This window comes from Theropithecus gelada, chromosome 4 (genome assembly GCF_003255815.1).
Source record: "Theropithecus gelada isolate Dixy chromosome 4, Tgel_1.0, whole genome shotgun sequence".
NCBI classification, from domain to species: Eukaryota; Metazoa; Chordata; class Mammalia; order Primates; family Cercopithecidae; genus Theropithecus; species Theropithecus gelada.
Window position 1 is genome coordinate 48,876,795 of NC_037671.1, and position 18,180 is coordinate 48,894,974.

The window sequence follows — 18,180 nt, forward strand, 5'->3', positions numbered from 1 at the left end:
CTAACAAATACATTCAGAACCTAAATTCAACACTTGGCCAAATGGACCAAACAGACATCTACAGAATACTCCACCCAACAACAGAATAGACGTTATTCTCATATGCACATGGCACATACTCTAAGATTGACCACATGCTGGGTCATAAAAGCAATACTCAACAAATTCAAAAAACCAAAACCATACCAACCACACTCTCGGACCACAGTGCAACAAAAATAGAAATTAATACCAAGAACATCTCTCAAAACCATATAATTAGATAGAAATTAAATACTCTGCTCCTGAATGACTTTAAAGAATGAAATTAATGCAGAAATAGAAACAAATACTTGGAAATGAATGAAAACAAAGATACAACATACCAGAATCTCTGAGACACAGCTAAAGCAGTGTTAAAAGGAAAGTTTACAGTGCCAAATGCCTACATCAAGAAGTTAGAAAGATCTCAACTTAACAATCTAATATCACCTATGGAAACTAGAAAACCAAGCACAAACCAACCCCAAAGCTAACAGAATAAAATAAATGACCAAAATTGGAGTTGAACCAAAATTGAGATGCAAAAATCGAGACACAAAAATCCATATAAAAGATTTATAAGAAAACCGAAACTTTGTTTTTTGAAAGAATAAGTAAGATTCATACACCACCAGCTAGACAGATTAATAAAAAAAAAAGATAAAAGATCCAAATAAACACAATCAGAAATGACAAAGGGGACATTACAACCAACCCCACAGAAATAATTTAAAAAATCCTCAGAGAGTATTATGAACACATCTATGCACACAAACTTGAAAACCTAGAATAAATGAATGAGTTCCTGGAAACATGCAGCTTTCCAAGATTTTACTAGGAAGAAATTGAAATCCTGAACAGATCAATAATGAGTTCTGAAATGGAATGAAAACTCATTATTATATTATAATCTAACAACCAAAAAAAGCCCTGGACCAGATGGATTCACAGCTGAATTCTACCAGACACATAAAGAAGAGCTGGTACCAATCTTGAAATAATTGGTACTGAAATTGTTCAAAAAAGTCAAGGAGGAGGGACTCCTCCCTAACTCGTTCTGTGAGGACAGCATCATTCTGACACCAAAATCTGGCAGAGACAATGAAAAGAGAAAACTTCAGGTCAATATTGCTGAATAACATACATGCAACAATTCTCAACAAAATACTAGCAAATTGATTTTAGCCATATACAAAAAAGCTAATCCACCACGCTTTGTATACCAGGAATAAAGTCTACTTTAAAGTAAATAAAGCTTACTTTGTTTACTTTATTCACCTAGGATACAAGATTGGTTCAATACACACAAATCAATCAATGTGATTCATCTCATAAACTAAAACAAAAAATACATGATCATCTCAATAGATGCAGAAAAGGCCTTCGATAAAATTCCACATTCCTTCATGTTAAAAACCCTCAACAAACTAGGCATAGGAGGAACATACCTCAAAATAATGCTAGCCATCTATAATAAACTCATAACTGACATCATGCTGAATGGGCAAAAATTGGAACCCTTCCCCTTGAAAACTGAAAGAAGACAAGAATGCCCAACTCTCATACTCCAATTCAACCTAGTACTAGAAGTCCAAGCCAGAGCAATCAGGCCAGAGAAAGAAATAAAAGGCATCCAAACAGGAAGAGAAGAAATCAAACTCTCTCTCTTCACAAATGATATGATTCTATACCTAGAAAACGCCAGTCTGTCCCAAATCTCCTAAAGCTGATAAATAACTTCAGTAAAGTTTCAGAATACAAAATCAATGTGCAAAAATCAGTGGTATTTCTATACACCAACAACGCCCAAGCTGAGAGCCAAATCAAGAATGCACTCCCATTCACAACAGCCACACACATAAAATACCTAGGAACACAGCTAACCAGGAAGGTAAAATATATTTAAATTCAGAATTTAAAAACACTGAGGAAAGAAATCAGAGATGACACAAACAAATGGGGAAAGCGTTCCATGCTCATGGAAAGGAAGAAGCAATATTGTTAAAATGGTCATACTGCCCAGAGCAATTTAAATATTCAATGCTATTCCTATCAAACTACCAATGTCATTTTTCACAGAATTAGAAAAAAACGATTCTAAAATCCAAATGGAACCAAAAAAGAGCCCAAATTGCCAGAGTAATCCTAAGCAAAAAGAACAAAGCCAGGGACATCACGTTACCTGACTTCAAACCATACTACAAGGCTACAGTAACCCAAACAGCATGATACTGGTACAAAAACAGACATATAGACCAATGGAACAGGTTAGAAAATCCAGGAATAAAGCTGCACACCTAAAAACATCAGATCAAATAAGTAAGCAATAAAAATAAGCAACGGGGAAAGGACTCCCTGTTCAATAAATGGTGCTGGGATAAACCAGCTAGCCATATGTAGAAGGTTGAAACTGGACTCCTTCTTTCACTGCATACAAAAATCAACTCAGGATGAATAAAGACTTAAATGTAAGACCTGAAACTATAATGACTCTAAAAGAAAATCTAGGAAATACCATTCTGGAGATAGGCCTTGGCAAGGATTTCATGATAAAGTCTCCAAAAGCCATTGCAACAAAAACGAAAATAGACAAGTGGGACCTAATTAAACTGAAAAGCTTCTGCACAGTAAGAGAAACTATCAACAGAGTAAAGAGACAATCTACAGAATGGAAGAAAATATTTTGCATATGCATCTGACAAAGGTCTAATATCCAGAATCTATAAGGAACTTAAATCAACAAGCAAAACACAAACAACCCCATTTAACGAATAGGAAAAGAATATGAACAGACATTTCTCAAAAGAAGAAATACACGTGGAAAACAAGCATATAAAAAACTGTGCAACATCACCAATCATTAAAGGAATACAAATCAAAACCACAATGAGATAACGTCTCACATCAGCCAGAATGGTTATTATCAAAAAGTCAAAAAATAACAGATGCTGGTGAGGTTAAGGAGAAAAGGCAATGCTTATACATTGCTGATGGGAATGTAAGACAGTTCAGCCACTATAAAAAGCAGTTTGGAGATTTCTCAAAGAACTTAGAACTACCATTTGACTCAGCAATCCCATTACACCCAAAGGAATATAAATGATTATACCAAAAATACACATGAACTCATACATTCATTGCAACACTATTCACAATAGCAAAGATATGAAATCAACCTAGATGCCCGTTAACAGTGGACTAGATTTAAAATTATGTGGGGCCCGGTGCAGTCGCTTATGCCTGTAATCCCAGCACTTTAGGAAGCCAAGGTGGGAGGATCACTTGAGCTCAGGAGTTCAAGATCAGCCCAGGAAATAGAGTGAGAACTTGTCTCTACTAAATTTGTTTTAAAAATTAGCTGGCCACTATGGCATATGCCTGTAGGGCCAGTGACTCAGGAGGCTGAGGTGAGAGGATGCTTGAGCACAGGAGGTTGAAGCTACAGTGAGCTATGATCATGGCAGTGCACTTCAGCCTGGGCAACAGGGCCTGTCTCAAAAAAAAAAAAAAAAAAAAGGAAAAAAAAAAGAGAGAGAGAAAAGAAAAGAAAAAGAAAGTATGGTACATAATAACACCATGAAATACTATGCAGCTATAAAATAGAATGAAATCCTGCCCTTTGCAGCAACATGGATGCAGTTGAAGACCATTATCCTAAATGAATTAATACAGGAACAGAAAACCAAATACAGTATGTTCTCATTTATAAGTGGGAACTAAACGTGGAATATACATGGACACAAAGAGAGCCTCGTTGAGGGTGGAGCATGGGAGGAGGGTGAGGTTCAAAAAACTACGTATTGGGCACTGTGCTTACTACCTGGGTGACAAATCATTTGTACATCAAACTACAGAGACACTCAATCTAGCCATGTAACAAACCTGCACATGCACCCCTTGAACCCAAAATAAAAGTTGAAAAAGAAAAAAAGATCACTCTTGAATTGCTGCTTCTGTTCTTGACATACTTATATCTTAGCTTCATAATGAAGTATCAAAATGAAATGGCCAGGAAAATAATGACAGCAATTTTGCCAATGGTTTCTATGCTCCTTTGAGTGACTTGTTGCTCCTTTGCAAAAAGGTGGGAAGACAGAAGCATGGCTAAAAATCAATAAGGATTCTGATAACCTGGCTCAGAGTCTTAGAATTAGCCACATTCACCTTTCCTACCCTCATTCCTAACCCTCTTTTATATACTCTCCAGGATCTGTGCACACTCTTGTGAAAACATTAGGAAACAATTATACAAGTAAATACAGTTCCTTTAATTATATTTAACAACTAGAGTTGAGGGAATGCATTTGTTTATGGAACAAATTCCTCAGAATAGATTGGATTTTTAAATTGTCATGAAATCCATGGGGATTTAAATTTGCTCATTCCTTAAAAGCAATCAGCTATTTCTAAGTATAAAAGGCAGAAAGCTACTAATAACACTTCTCAAATACAAGAGTGTGCAGCTACTTACTATATAAGGCACAGCTTTTAAAATGGCATTATCTTTAACATAAATATATAGAAAAAAAAAGTGCTCAGAGCATCAAAAGTCCCAAATATATGATTGCCTTGCTATCACTAACATATGGGTACATTATATTCCTATGAGCACTTAATTTGTTTTCTTGCCTTGAAATTTGATACTGCTGAATCTTAGGAAGCTGAGCTTTCTTTTATGTTGTTTACTGATTATTCTCATCTAGTCCAAAAGCCTTTTCTAATCGTCCTTCCTCCAAATTCTTATGGAAGTTGTTACATATCTGAGTCTTCTGGCATTTGTCATGTGCCATCTTAAGCTGTGAAGTAGGGCTTGTTTTTCATATTGCTGTCTCATTTCCCCAACCACATTATAACCAATTCAGAAATGTTATGAGTCTTTGACTCTTCCCAGTTTTTAATAAAGTGACTTGGGTAAGAATATAACATCCTCAAGGAAAGGGGCTCCATCTGATTTGTTTTCCATGATAACTGCTAGAACCCTATCCTGATACATAGCACACACTCAGTAAATAGTTATCGAATAAAAGAATAATTGTATTAATACTAGATGCTTCAGAGATGTTTGGTTAAAAACAGTACTACTAAATTACTATTAGATGGTCCTCTGATTTTAAATTTTCCAATAGATGTGTGATTTTTCATTAGGAATTCAAGACAAGTCCATGACTTTGTGGCCTAGGACTCCCCAGAATACATGAAAGACCCAAACACACACAAAAAGTAAAAATCACACTTTCTATTCCTGAGGAATCCATGCGTCATTTTCACTTCTCAAGTATTGCAGCCTTCCTCTTATTACACCCTCTTCTTATCCAAGCATGCCTTTATAAGCAGATTAATCTTGCCAAAGATCAGGGCTGTTGTTTTATACCGGAGTTTAGGCCTATCAATTTGCACAATGACATAGCCAGCCAGGCAGTCTCTTGCGGGAATCAGAACCAAGGAAAATCAAGCCTGTTGGTTTTGGTGTGTGTTCCAGGGGACAGGTATAGCAAGCATATGCCTAAGATCATCAACTTTCAGAGATGCTCACTCAAAGGAGTTGTCCTCTACAGTGAAAGTCCTCCGTCTTATTCCTCCATTTAAATAGTACAGTTTAATGTGACACTGTCCACTATAATGAGACTGTTCACTTTACAAGCTGCACTTTCTGAACAAGTCTGGTGGTTCATGCTGCTCTTTCCTGTTTGTTTTTCCAAAACAAAACAAAACAAAAACAAATCACCAGACTTCTCCAGTAGCAGAATTACTAGAAAGATTTTCTTCCATGTGCTACAAGGAAGTGCCTAGCAGTGGGATCCTGCTCCAAACCTACTTTCAGAACCCCCACGAATAGGAAGAGGAACCACAGTTCTTCCATTCTGATTTTTAGTTGTTATCCCACGGCAGCACCGAGTACTTATTGAGTTAAATCAGCACAACCTTCTGTGTTTACTTGTGAGAGGGGTTCTTATACCACCTCAGGGGTTTGAACTCCAACAAGTGACGGCTGCAAGGCCGTAAGAGTGTGTGTTCATGACAAACTTTGATCATCAGCCATATTACGGGCAACTTTCTCTGACTCACTGAGTATTTGGTGCATGAGAAAATAAATTGGCTCCTGGAACACAAATCAAGAATGAGTGCAATTTTCTGGGGATTACAACTAAGGATTTGTGCGATTAAATTTCTAGTGCAAAAAAAATCTATCTCGGTATACATTGTCCAAATGAAGTCATTTGCTTTCCTGGGCAATTTTTGATTTTATTTCTCTTTAGAAACAAAACATTTCATGAATTGGCTGTTTAAAATAATTAATAAATGATAAGAAAAAATTAATGACATTTTAAAACAGAAACAGTAGAAAACTAAACTTAATGAGGTTTCTTAAATAGGTCACATGTATTCAACATTTATATTTAACTGGTAGATTTTGGTTAAGTGATATATATTTTGACATACTCGACTATCAAAGGAAAACTTAAGATCTTGCTCCCAGACTCTCTCTTGTTTCTGATTTCTCTATTTCCACCACCTCTACCAGACACCTGGATTTAAAGCCACAGTCCACCTCAAAGCCTTCCTCTCACCTGACCCACACTTCTAATCATCTTCCAAATCTGGTAGATTCTACTACTCTGTGTCTCACACATAGAATATTAGCATAACCATATAACCTAAGTCATGCTTCACACAAATCCATTCTGCCCAAAACCTTTTAGTTTTTTATTAGTGCCATGTGAGCTGCAAATAAACTCATACATCAGGTATTACGGGGCCTTTTCAATTGGGCCAGTGTACCTTTTCAGTCTTACTTCTCACCACTGCAATCTGGTCCCAGTAACAGTAAAACTATAAGGCCTTAAGCCACACGCCTCTGTGCTTAGTAACCATTTGCTCATTCTGTTGTCTCAAGCTAAAAGATCTTCCGCCACTTTCCCCAGGAAATCTTCTGAGATCATCTTATCCAGATGTATCTTTCTCTTGAAGCTCACTGTGATGCTTTGGCATCTCTCAACCAGAAATCCTTGCAGTTATTTATTAATTCAATGTCCACTTTGCCCCTACTAAGTTGTTTCTCATGTGGGTTGAGAACATGTCTTACTCATGCCCAAAGCCCTTGTGGTACCCAGAACACTGCCTTGCACAGAGTAAGAGCTCAGCGCACTGTAAAAATATGTAGTTTATGTCTAAAGAAGATACTATTGATTGAGTTGCAGCGTCATGGTTCCCTTTACTATACCAATTACTTTCCAACTCAAAAAGAATGTCTGTTAGCTTCAAAAGCCATCATAGAAGGTAGTAAAAGCCCCTCTTGGAAACAGTAGTCAGTAGGTAATCCTTGATAGTTGGCCCATACTATATACTCCATTGCAAGAGATTTCAGTCGTTGGTTTAAAATACTGCTAGCTCCAGGTCAAGGATGATTATAATAAATTCTTTAGTTGCTATTGGTATATATATACACACATCTATATATAGGTATATATAAATAAAATACAAATAAAGCAAATTAATACCAATATATAGGTGTGTGTGTATGTGTGTATGTATGTATATATATAGTGATATAAAGACACCTGAAGAAAAGTAGCATCTATTGTTTTTAGAAGAGCTATTCTTAGGACGTTGACACTTGGTATGTGACAAAAACAAGAAATTTGTTATTGGCTTAAGAACTGCTTCTCTAAAGTGAAAATAATACAAGAGGCAGGATGAGTATGATGGGTTTTTGTTGCTAACATTGTTGTGTGTTATATGATGTCCCTAAAGTAACTGACACTCAATTACAATGTTCATTCATCTTTGGAGTTTTATGGTTGGCATCTCAGTATATAGTGGGTATTCAGCTCTAAACAATGGAACCCTCAACTAAAACTGACTTGAAAAGTAAGGACACTTATTATCTAACATAACAGAAAGTAGACAAGTTCCTCAAAACTGATGAATTCAGCAACAAAATAATATTACCGAGATTTCAGGGATTCAGGCTCCTAATATATTTCTGCTCTGCCATCTACAGACTGCACCATCATATAGCTTATTCCTCTTGAACTTGCTGCTAGTAACATCTGAGGCTGCATGCTTCCTTGTTCATATCCAGTGGGACAGGATGAATGGGGCCTCATCCTGAAGAAGTCTCTCCTTTCACTCTGATTGGCCAGTTTAGCTCAACTCCTACCTCAGGACAAGCAGCTCAGCAAAACACCAGGCACCCATTTGCTTAGGCTTAGGTTTCTAGAATAATGTCTAAAATGAGGATAGAATTTCCATGATTGGCTAAGACTAATTAATACTATTTTAGGGCAAGCATAAATTACTAAAATCATACTGATACTCTAAATACATGAAAAACAGAAGGATGGAATGGATACTGTGGAGCAAGTAATGACTGCAAATATGGGCTCGCATTACTGTTCAAATAGTGAAGATGACTGACTTCAAGAAACTACAATTTTTCAAATATAAAAATTTAAAGGATTTTTACATTCATTGAGTGAGATTTTGTCATAAACAGGTACTGATGTTTCCCCTATAGAATCATCCCCAATGAAGAAATGGGACATATTTAATGTAGATTGTAAATTCTATTAAGTCAGGGACCATGTTGGTCTTCCTCAGTGCTCTCTGAAGCTTAGCAGAGGGCCTGGCACAGATGAGATGTTCAAAAACCTTTTCTTCTTGAACAGATAAAGATAATAATAACTTTCATTAAACAATGAACACTTGCATTAGAACAGGGTATCACGCTGAGGAGGAGCACTGAGTGCCAGATTAATTTAACCACATAAGGTATCAAAAGAAAGTTTCACAAACCAACACCATAGACCAAAACCATCTAGTAATCTCCTGCTATGCTCCAAGTCAAAGATGTTCTGTAACCCTAGCAAATATCCATGACAATGTTGTAGCAAAAGAAACATAATTCTATCTTTGTTTTTAAAGAAGGTAGTACTCGGCCGGGCGCGGTGGCTCAAGCCTGTAATCCCAGCACTTTGGGAGGCCGAGACGGGCGGACCACGAGGTCAGCAGATCGAGACCATCCTGGCTAACACAATGAAACCCCGTCTCTACTAAAAAATACAAAAAACTAGCCGGGCGAGGTGGCGGGCGCCTGTAGTCCCAGCTACTCGGGAGGCTGAGGCAGGAGAATGGCGGGAACCCGGGAGGCGGAGCTTGCAGTGAGCTGAGATCCGGCCATTGCACTCCAGCCTGGGCGACAGAGCGAGACTCGGCCTCAAAAAAAAAAAAAGAAGGTAGTACTCAAATCACTTCCAATTATGTTTGTACGAAAGCTGACAATTTGAACCATAAATGCTGCTTTGATGCGGCATCTGGCAAGTATAAACTTCTCTTCTCATGAGATCCTCTATTAGAAGCCACTTTAGATATTCCCACAGAGACACTGCACAGGACCACAGGTCAACCAGACAAATGTGTTCTTCTGGATTTCCCTATAGTTTAAATACACACACACACACACACACACAAAGTTTTCCCCCTCTGAGCCATCATCTTTCTGCAGACTTTCTGGATCAATGTGGCCCAGCTGTCTCACTGACCTTCCAGGACACTGGAACTTCCCGCTTCCAAATGCCACGAAGCAGTCCAAGAAAGAGTGCTTCTCTAAATTTGCCTTTTTCCAACGTTCCTGTGGGAAGAAAACATTTTTTTTTTCCAAATCAGCCTTATATAAATAAGCTTAACTTTATTTCTCTAGGCTAAAAATGACCTTGTACAGCTAATCCTTGCATATAAAGTTGCAGGGTTGTTGGTAATTTTTTCCACCCTGTTATTAATATTAGACACAATTGTGTTTTTGGAACATGAACTTATAAATAAAAAGGTTTTAAAAAAATTCTGTTAAGTGGTACATGTAAATGATAAGGTAAATCAACCACAGAATTGACCTAAGAAAAGGAAGAATATTTATAATAAGGTCTCAGGCTCCGTCATAAAATTGCTGTTGGTAATAAATTTAGTAATAAGACACTGACATCCCTGCCTGTTGGAAAAAGCTTGGGATGCAGAATGAATGCATCTAGATGCCATTTTTGACAGTTTTACCTAAAGGCAGAGAACAGACTAAATGACCTCTTAACATTCTGTTCAGTCCTGTAACTTTCCAATTCTAAGAAACAGCAGATCACAGTTTTATTTTGCTTTATTTGTATTTTTTGTACTCCTTGGAAACCAATGACAGAGGCAATTGCCTAAAGAACATTAAATAAGTCTTCTATCAAAAATAGGCTTATTTACTTGAACATGCCCTTCTGGTTTGATGTAAAATTTATTTTAAAGTTAGAGAAGTTTATTACAAAAACTTTTCTAACTGATTTGTAAATGTTGCATTGTCTATATTGCAAATCTGTTCTATACTTTGTAGTCAACTTTGTTCTTAGTTACAAGAGAAATATGGGTGCTTAATTACATAGTCCTAATTTATGAATTTACACTCCTGAAATAAAAAGAAATTAAAATTAAAGAATAATATATACTGAAAGAGATAACTTACAGGTTTGAACAATTCAGGCTCAGGAAAATACTTTGGATTTCTATGTAGCCAAAACGGAGACAACATCAACAAGTCACCAGAAGGAATGATGTAATTCTATAACAGAAAAATCAGCTCCAAATCATTTTTTGGAAATATGCTTTAAAGAGAGTTTTGGCCACTAAAATTAATGCTACAATTATATTATGGTGAAGATATACATTTTATAATTGACTGTGAGAAAATTTATTTTTAATATCTATATAATTATATAATATCTAACGATAAATATAAAATCTAATAATATAGTATCTATATAATTCTGATTTCTATATACATATATTTGGTTACATAGAGGGAATTATATAATTCTGATTTACATGTACATATATTCAGTTACATAAAAGGAAATACTAGCTAAATGTCAAAAGTTTAGAAACTCGTATAAGTCCATTCTAATGTAGCTTTTGATGTTTGATATTAGGGTTTGTGGCCAGAGTTCTCAAAGACAGAAACTATGGTGGAGCCTCAGGTTATGGAACAGAAAAATCGGACTGTGAGACAGGGACAATGGCCATGCTAGCACTGAGAAGAGGGGCCAAGGATGTCCTGTTCTTGTGGATACTGATGACAGTGTTAGGGCAGGACAGTGAACTTTTCTTTTGTCAGTCCAGCATCAGTTATTAGGACAGAAAAAAATGAAAAACAACTGGTTAGGAAGACACAGGAAAAGGCAAGTGTTATGTATTTTTTTGGTCGGGTTTGTGTTTGGGGTCACAGTGCTTGTGGGAATGAGGATAAGCAACGTGTTTCCTCAGGCAGTCTACATTATCCTTCCTGATTTATATGACAACAGGTTTTCATGATCTATAAACTGTACAAAGAACTAAAACCCATTTCACAAAATCTCCCTATCATCACCACATTCAGGAACCACAGGACAAAGAGATCTCCCAAGTTTTATAATTGCTAGATAGCTACCAACTTTACTAAGGTGAAGATATTTTATTAGGTAATTCCCACTGCCCCTCATCATAAGCCACACCTATTTAACCTTGTATAATTTTGAAATGTCCTCAAGATATTTGCAAAACACTTAATTTTGGTTTACTTCTCTGAGGCATAAACACCTTACAATTAAAAATACGTCTTCTGCTGGGTCTGGTGGCTCATGCCTGTAATCCTAGCACTTTGGGAGGCCTAGGTGGGAGGATCCTTTGAGCTCAGGAGTTTGAGACCAGCCTAGGCAACATAGGAAGGCCTCGTCTCTACAAAAAAAAAAACCCTAAAAATATTAGCTGGGAATGATGGTACACCTATAGTCTCAGCTACCTGGGTGGGTGAGACAGGAGGATTGCTTGAGCCCAGGAGGTTGAGGGCACAGCGAGCTATGATTGTGTCACTATACTCCAGCCTAGGAGACAGAGTGAGATGCTGTCTCGAAGAAAAATAAAAATATGTCTTTTACTTGTAGCTGTGAGTGGAATATGGGGTAGGGATGTCATCATTTTTTTAACCCAGGAGAACCCCTGTTGGCTCTAGTGGGAGCTGAGTATTGCTTGAGATTTGGCCATTTCAGAACCAGGAGAGCTGGAGAGACTCAAATCCAAGACTGGGAAGAGAGTGAAGCTTTTGCAGGCACCCTCTTATCATTTTAAAATAGAGAAACCTGTGAGATCCCAATCCTGTCTGTTTGTTTTACTTCTATTGGAACTGAGGCTAGAGAGGTCATGACTGACTCTGGAATCAGCCACAGAGGGCCGTGATGTGTATCTGAGAGCAGGGTTGGGGGCAGCACAGGGACAGACCTTCAGTCAGGACAACCACAGCCCTTCCCCTTCCCACCGCAAAGTCCTCTTCAGTTGCTGTTGACCCGTGCTCATGACTTGGAGGCTGCTGACTGTTGCAGCCTACAAAGCAGGTTAGCAAAGGGAGGAGAACTTCATACAGGTCCTCAGTAGCAGAATTACCACTAGCAACAGGGAGGAGACAAGAAAGAGGTTCCTGTTGCAGCAGCAGCAACTGTCAGACTGATAAATAGCATGAAGGAATGCTGGAGCTGGTTCGATCAAGAAACCCTCTGAGCAAGCAGACATTATCACACCCAGCCTAAACAGTCCCTATCTTTACTTACATGACAGATGAAGCGAAAGATCAAGAGGGAGACAAAACAGTCACAGAAGGAGAACACAGATCACTAGCAAATGGAAGCTACAACTTCTGTGTGTGGCAAGAACTGCATCTCTCAGGTAGACGGAATTGAGCCTGGCCACCGCACCTCACCTGGATGGTGTGAGGCCAAAACAAGCTTCATCTGCTAATCTAGAAGTGGGGTTTTCTTTAAAAAAGGAAGAGAAGGCAGAACTCTGTGTTGTAATTCAAGAAAGGTGCTCAGAGCTAAATGGGTGCCACCAGGAATGTATAATCTTAAAAAGAAAGGAAGAGTCCAGAGGCAACATATCTATAGCAGGAGGTCTGAAGCACACAGCCTTTTCTCCTAGCTTTTAACCAGAGACTTGGTTGGTGTTTGTGCCAAAAAAATAAAATTAAATTAAATAAACAAAATAAGTATTTTTAAAATTAAAGAGTATATTCTTTCGTATGATAAAAACTGACATCTACAAAAAGTTTGGAAAATTCTGAAAAGTAGAAAAACTAAAAAAGAAAATCCAGAGTTCTGACACCTAAAGACAGTAATTAATTAGTTAGACTTCTTTCCAGTATGCTTACTTAGTAGTAATAGGAGATTTTTTGTTGTTGTTAAACATAGTTTTGATCCTCCTGAATAACCAATTTAATCTTTCTTAACTCACTTAACTTCATAACATGTTTTCCCTTTTTATTGTATATTCATGGTGAATATTTCTTCCTCCAATGACTGTTTAATCTTCCATTGGGTAGATTAAACAATAATTAATGTAATCATTGCCTACTTTTTTTTCTATGGTAAATAGTGCCACCATAAGCACTTTCTTCCACACAGCATTTTTTCACGCAGATTCTGTTAACACAGATGTTCACATGACACAGGACATGTATATTTTAAGGCTATAAATGCATGTTATTCAACTGTTTCCTCAAATTTTGTAGCAATACATATTTCTTTTCTTTTTTTTTTTTTTTTTTTTTTTGAGACAGAGTCTTGCTCTGTCACCCAGGCTGGAGTGCCATGGCCCGATCTCGGCTCACTGCAAATTCCGCCTCCCGGGATCACGCCATTCTCCTGCCTCGGCCTCCAGAGTAGCTGGGACTACAGGCACCTGCCACCACACCCGGCTAATTTTTTGTGCTTTTTTAGTAGAGTCGGGGTTTCACCGTGTTAGCCAGGATGGTCTCGATCTCCTGACCTCGTGATCTACCCGCCTCAGCCTCCCAGAGTGCTGGGATTACAGGTGTGAGCCACCGCGCCCGGCCGCAATACGTATTTCTAACTATAATTTATGAGAATGTAAGTTTCATTACCTTTTTATCTGTAATCTGACATTTTTAATGGTTGTTTTAGGTTTACATTACATTTTTATGTTTATGTCGAGAGTTTTTCCATTTATTTTATCCTATAAATTCTTATGTTCTGTCCTGATTAACCTATGTGACACTCACTTACTGACTTTTGTCAGTTCTTTAAATATTAAAATTATTTATAGTTGTGTTGTATATTGATGTTTGCATTATATTCACATTTGAGTTACAATTTTAAAAAATGAGACATTAAATTTTGATATGGTACATTCGAATCTGTTTATCCTCTTTGTGGTTTCATTGATTAATCTTAAAATCAGGCAGCCTTCTTCTTTTTATAAAATAAATACAGTTAATGTTTTAGAAAACCATGCTATTATGTTAGCATGTAAGAGGTTTTTGTTATTTTTAAATGAATCACCAAATTAATATTTTAACAACTTCTCAGTTTAAATTTGAAATATAGCTAATATTGACAGATTTAAAATAGACATAGACGAAAATTCTTTGGGATCTTCAATAATTCTGAAGAGTGTGATGGGATCGTGAAACCAAAAAGTTTGAGAACTTCTACTTTAGAAGTTTAAAAAAAAACCCACTTTTAGTCAGTCATCCCAAACCACATATTAACTTCTTCTCTTTACACTGATTTATAAAAAGAGTCACTTATCCTATATTAAATTCTTACGTATAAGGGAGCTAATTTCTTTGTTATCTTTCCAGTTTTTTCTATTGATCTGAACATCTGGTCTGACACCACGATCATAACATTTTAATTCTTTTAACTTTATAACAGGTTTTAATACCTGTAAAGGATAATTAATATTTCTCAATTACTCATCTTTTCCAATACGTTTTAAAATTACTCTTTTCTGGATATTCTTGAAGATAAACTTTTCTACCAAACATATAAAACCTTGAAAAGAGAATACAGGTAGAAGTTTAAGAGTTTTAGAAAGGTAGCATAATAAAGAGAAAGAAAGAATGCAGTAAATCCAAGAAAGTAGAGAGTGTTTGTCCATTTCAATTCATTCCATTTCCAGGAAAGGGCACACAGGCAAAAATAAACAAAGAGAGCCTGTTCAAACTACCTTAGGGAAGGGTAGTGGGAGAATACTTCTAGTATGCATAGAAAGGAACTTTGACCAGTTGCCCAATAGAGGAGGAAATATGAGCCTCTGTCATTACTCAACATAGATAAGCCCGTGTGAAATGTGTTTTAAAATACAAATTTCTGGGAACATTATCATTAAACTTCAGTTCAGCAAAAACATTCCACCTGTTTTCAAAAACATATGAATCTTGAAAGAACCACATTGTATGAATTTATACTAAGGAAATAATTACTAATTATACAACGATTTAGCTAAAAGAATGTTCATCTTCACACTGTTTATAGAGGTGAAAAATTGGAAGCCACATACATATTCAAGAACAGGGACTGGTTTAAAAATGTATACTATATCCATATATTAGATGACTTTGCTACCAATTCAAAATTGTGTAGATGTGTTTTGTTAATACAGAAAACCTTTCAGCTGGGCGTGTTGGCTTATGCCTGTAATCCCAGTACTTTGGGAGGCCACGGTGGGCAGATCACCTGAGGTCAGGAGTTCAAGACTAGCCTGACCAACATGGGGAAATCCTGGCTTTACTAAAAATACAAAAATCAACTGGGCATGATGGCACACTCCTGTAATCTCACTACTTGGGAGGTTGAGGTAGGAGAATTGCTTGAACCTGGGAGGCGGTGGTTGCAGTGAGCCAAGATCATGTCCCTGCACTCCAGCATGGGCAACAGAGTGAGACTCCATCTCAAAAAAAAAAAAAAAAAAAAGAAAGAACACCTCTCATAATCTGTTATTTAATAAAATAAAAGCAGGTTACAAAACAATTAGCATAGTACAATTCCAGTTGAATTTCTTTAAATGCATACACCACATGAAAAACATCTGAAATTATAATACCAATATGAACACAGCAATTATCTCTGGCTTAAGGGATTTAAGCAATTTTTAATTTATTCGTTTAACTTCTTTTTATGGTCCTGTCCCCTTCTGCTACCTTTTCTTGTTATGGTCTCCTTTTTCCCCACGGTACAAATACCATGTTTTACCTATTTAATAAGAAGAAAAAGTTGTGCCAGTTATTATTTCTAAAGATAAAGTCTCAACTTTGCAGGGAGAACTTTATAGTGATTAGGTTAGGCCTTCTTAGAGGAAAAACTGTGTGCTTATTTATAGAAGAAACAGTAAGTAGAAGAAAAATTTCACCTTTTACAAATACTAAAAAAATGCTGTGAAAAATAATGAAAGAAAGTCCTAGAACATGCCCAGAAGATGGCAGCCTGTGCATGTTTCTGGAGTTGCCCTCCCATTGAGATAGTCATGACCAGCTGCTAAGGCTTGTAAAAAGCCTGGATATATTTAAGCCTCATGTTCTCTAAAAGAAAGCACGGATGTAAAGAGGTAGAGGTAATAGATTATTAATTTTTAAATAATTTCTTGAATTGTTTTAGATATCTATCCTTTTTTATTAAAAATAATATATATTGTGAAATTCCAAGTTGTTGGTGCTATAAAACAGTTCAGACTTGTAACAGGATTATATACAGTGAATCATAAGTGTGTTTATGCCATGTGGCTAGTAATCTACTACTATAATTCAAAGTTAATTATTTAAAATGAATGTATATGTACAAAGACATAAACAATTACCACATTAACATAACCACAAAGTAAAACAATCTAAATTCTGAAGAGTCAAAAATCAATAAATATTTATGCTATCAAGAAAATGGACTATTATGTGACCACTGAAATAAACGTGAAAACTCTCTAGATGCATAAAAAGTGAAGAATTAGTGTTAAAAAATTTTAATGACAGATTTACACTGTGCTGAAACTTTGGTTTCTTTTTTTTTTTTTTTTTTTTTTTTGAGACGGATAAATGTCATACAAACAGAATATTAGATAGTTGCGGTAGTACATTTAAGAGGTTGTGCGGATGGGGGACTGTGCATGCAAGAGTATATATCTGTGTGCATGTGTTTGAGCACGGGTATCTCTTGTGGCAAAGTTGTCAAAATAAGTAAAATTACTTTTGAAAAACTATAGGAGGTTAATTGCCCCAACAAAAGTTACAACTCCCTTTATAACATAATCCCGACAAAGATAGGAGGTTAAAAGACCGTAGAAGAGCTACTTGTAGGTTGCAGTGAGCTGAGATTGTGCCACTGCACCCATGCCTGGGTGACAGAGTGAGACCCTGTCTCAAAAAAAATTAAAATAAAATAAAAATATATAAAAATATGAACTGTTGAAATCCCACAAAAACTAAATACTCTAATTTACATAAGATCAATTAGATAAATCATGCCTCCTTTGGAAGCAAAAGTTTCAACTTTTACAAAATGTGGATTTTTATCTGTGTTCTATCACAAAATTTCCTTGGTTTGAGTCCAAACACTCTCAAGCTGCATATAAAAAAGCAAACAATAGCAGAGGACTGACTAAATGTGATCCATCTGGATAATGCAGGCCCTAAGTCAAATCATTTCAAAAAAAATAATTTGTTATGCCATATTGATTCACAAATATTTAACTGATAAGTCTGCCATGTGCACATACCCTTTCATGGTGCACTTGAGAATTTCCTCCTACTTTGTCCATAGAAAATCCTCTCACCTTCATTCAGCTGCTGGCTCCTAATATAAATTGAGATTATCTAATATATTGCTGTTATCTGTTCCCATATCTGTAATCTGTGGCCTGAAATTGTCTTCCAGCTATGCAAAATAGCTTTCTTCGCATACTGAATTCCTTAGCTCATTGGTGCTAAGAAATTCTTGTTGGTTGAATCAGTAGACAAGAGACCATTCAATTCACCTGCCTGATTTAAATAGGATTATATTGATTCTGATACAGAATCAGATGGCCAGAATGATTATTAAAGGGTTATTATGTTTTACATAAAGTACTTGCCATAAGATGAATTTCTATATTAATGTAACATTGCTATACAACTCTTATTAATAACCTGTTCTAGGGTCATTCTGTGCTCAATGGAATTCAAGAAATTACATATTATATGCTATAAAAATTCTAATGACATTTTTACAGAAATAGAAAAAACATGTGAAACTACAAAAGACCCTTGAACAAAGAATAAACCTGAATCATCATACTAGTTGACTTCAAAATATACTATAAAGCTACAGTAATCAA

General features: G+C 36.3%; 1 protein-coding gene across 2 annotated transcripts in view; it reads right to left on the reverse strand.

Moving 5' to 3' along the window:
* Nucleotides 1-18,180, reverse strand: part of LOC112623818 (24-hydroxycholesterol 7-alpha-hydroxylase) — a 105,046-nt gene that overhangs the window by 28,788 nt on the left and 58,078 nt on the right. For both annotated transcript variants that reach the window (XM_025384492.1, XM_025384491.1), the window contains exons 9-10: nt 10,517-10,612; nt 9,564-9,652 (exon numbers count right to left, since the gene is read on the reverse strand). In XM_025384492.1, coding sequence (XP_025240277.1) covers nt 9,564-9,652; nt 10,517-10,612 — 185 coding nt within the window. The remainder of the gene's footprint in view (nt 1-9,563; nt 9,653-10,516; nt 10,613-18,180) is intronic.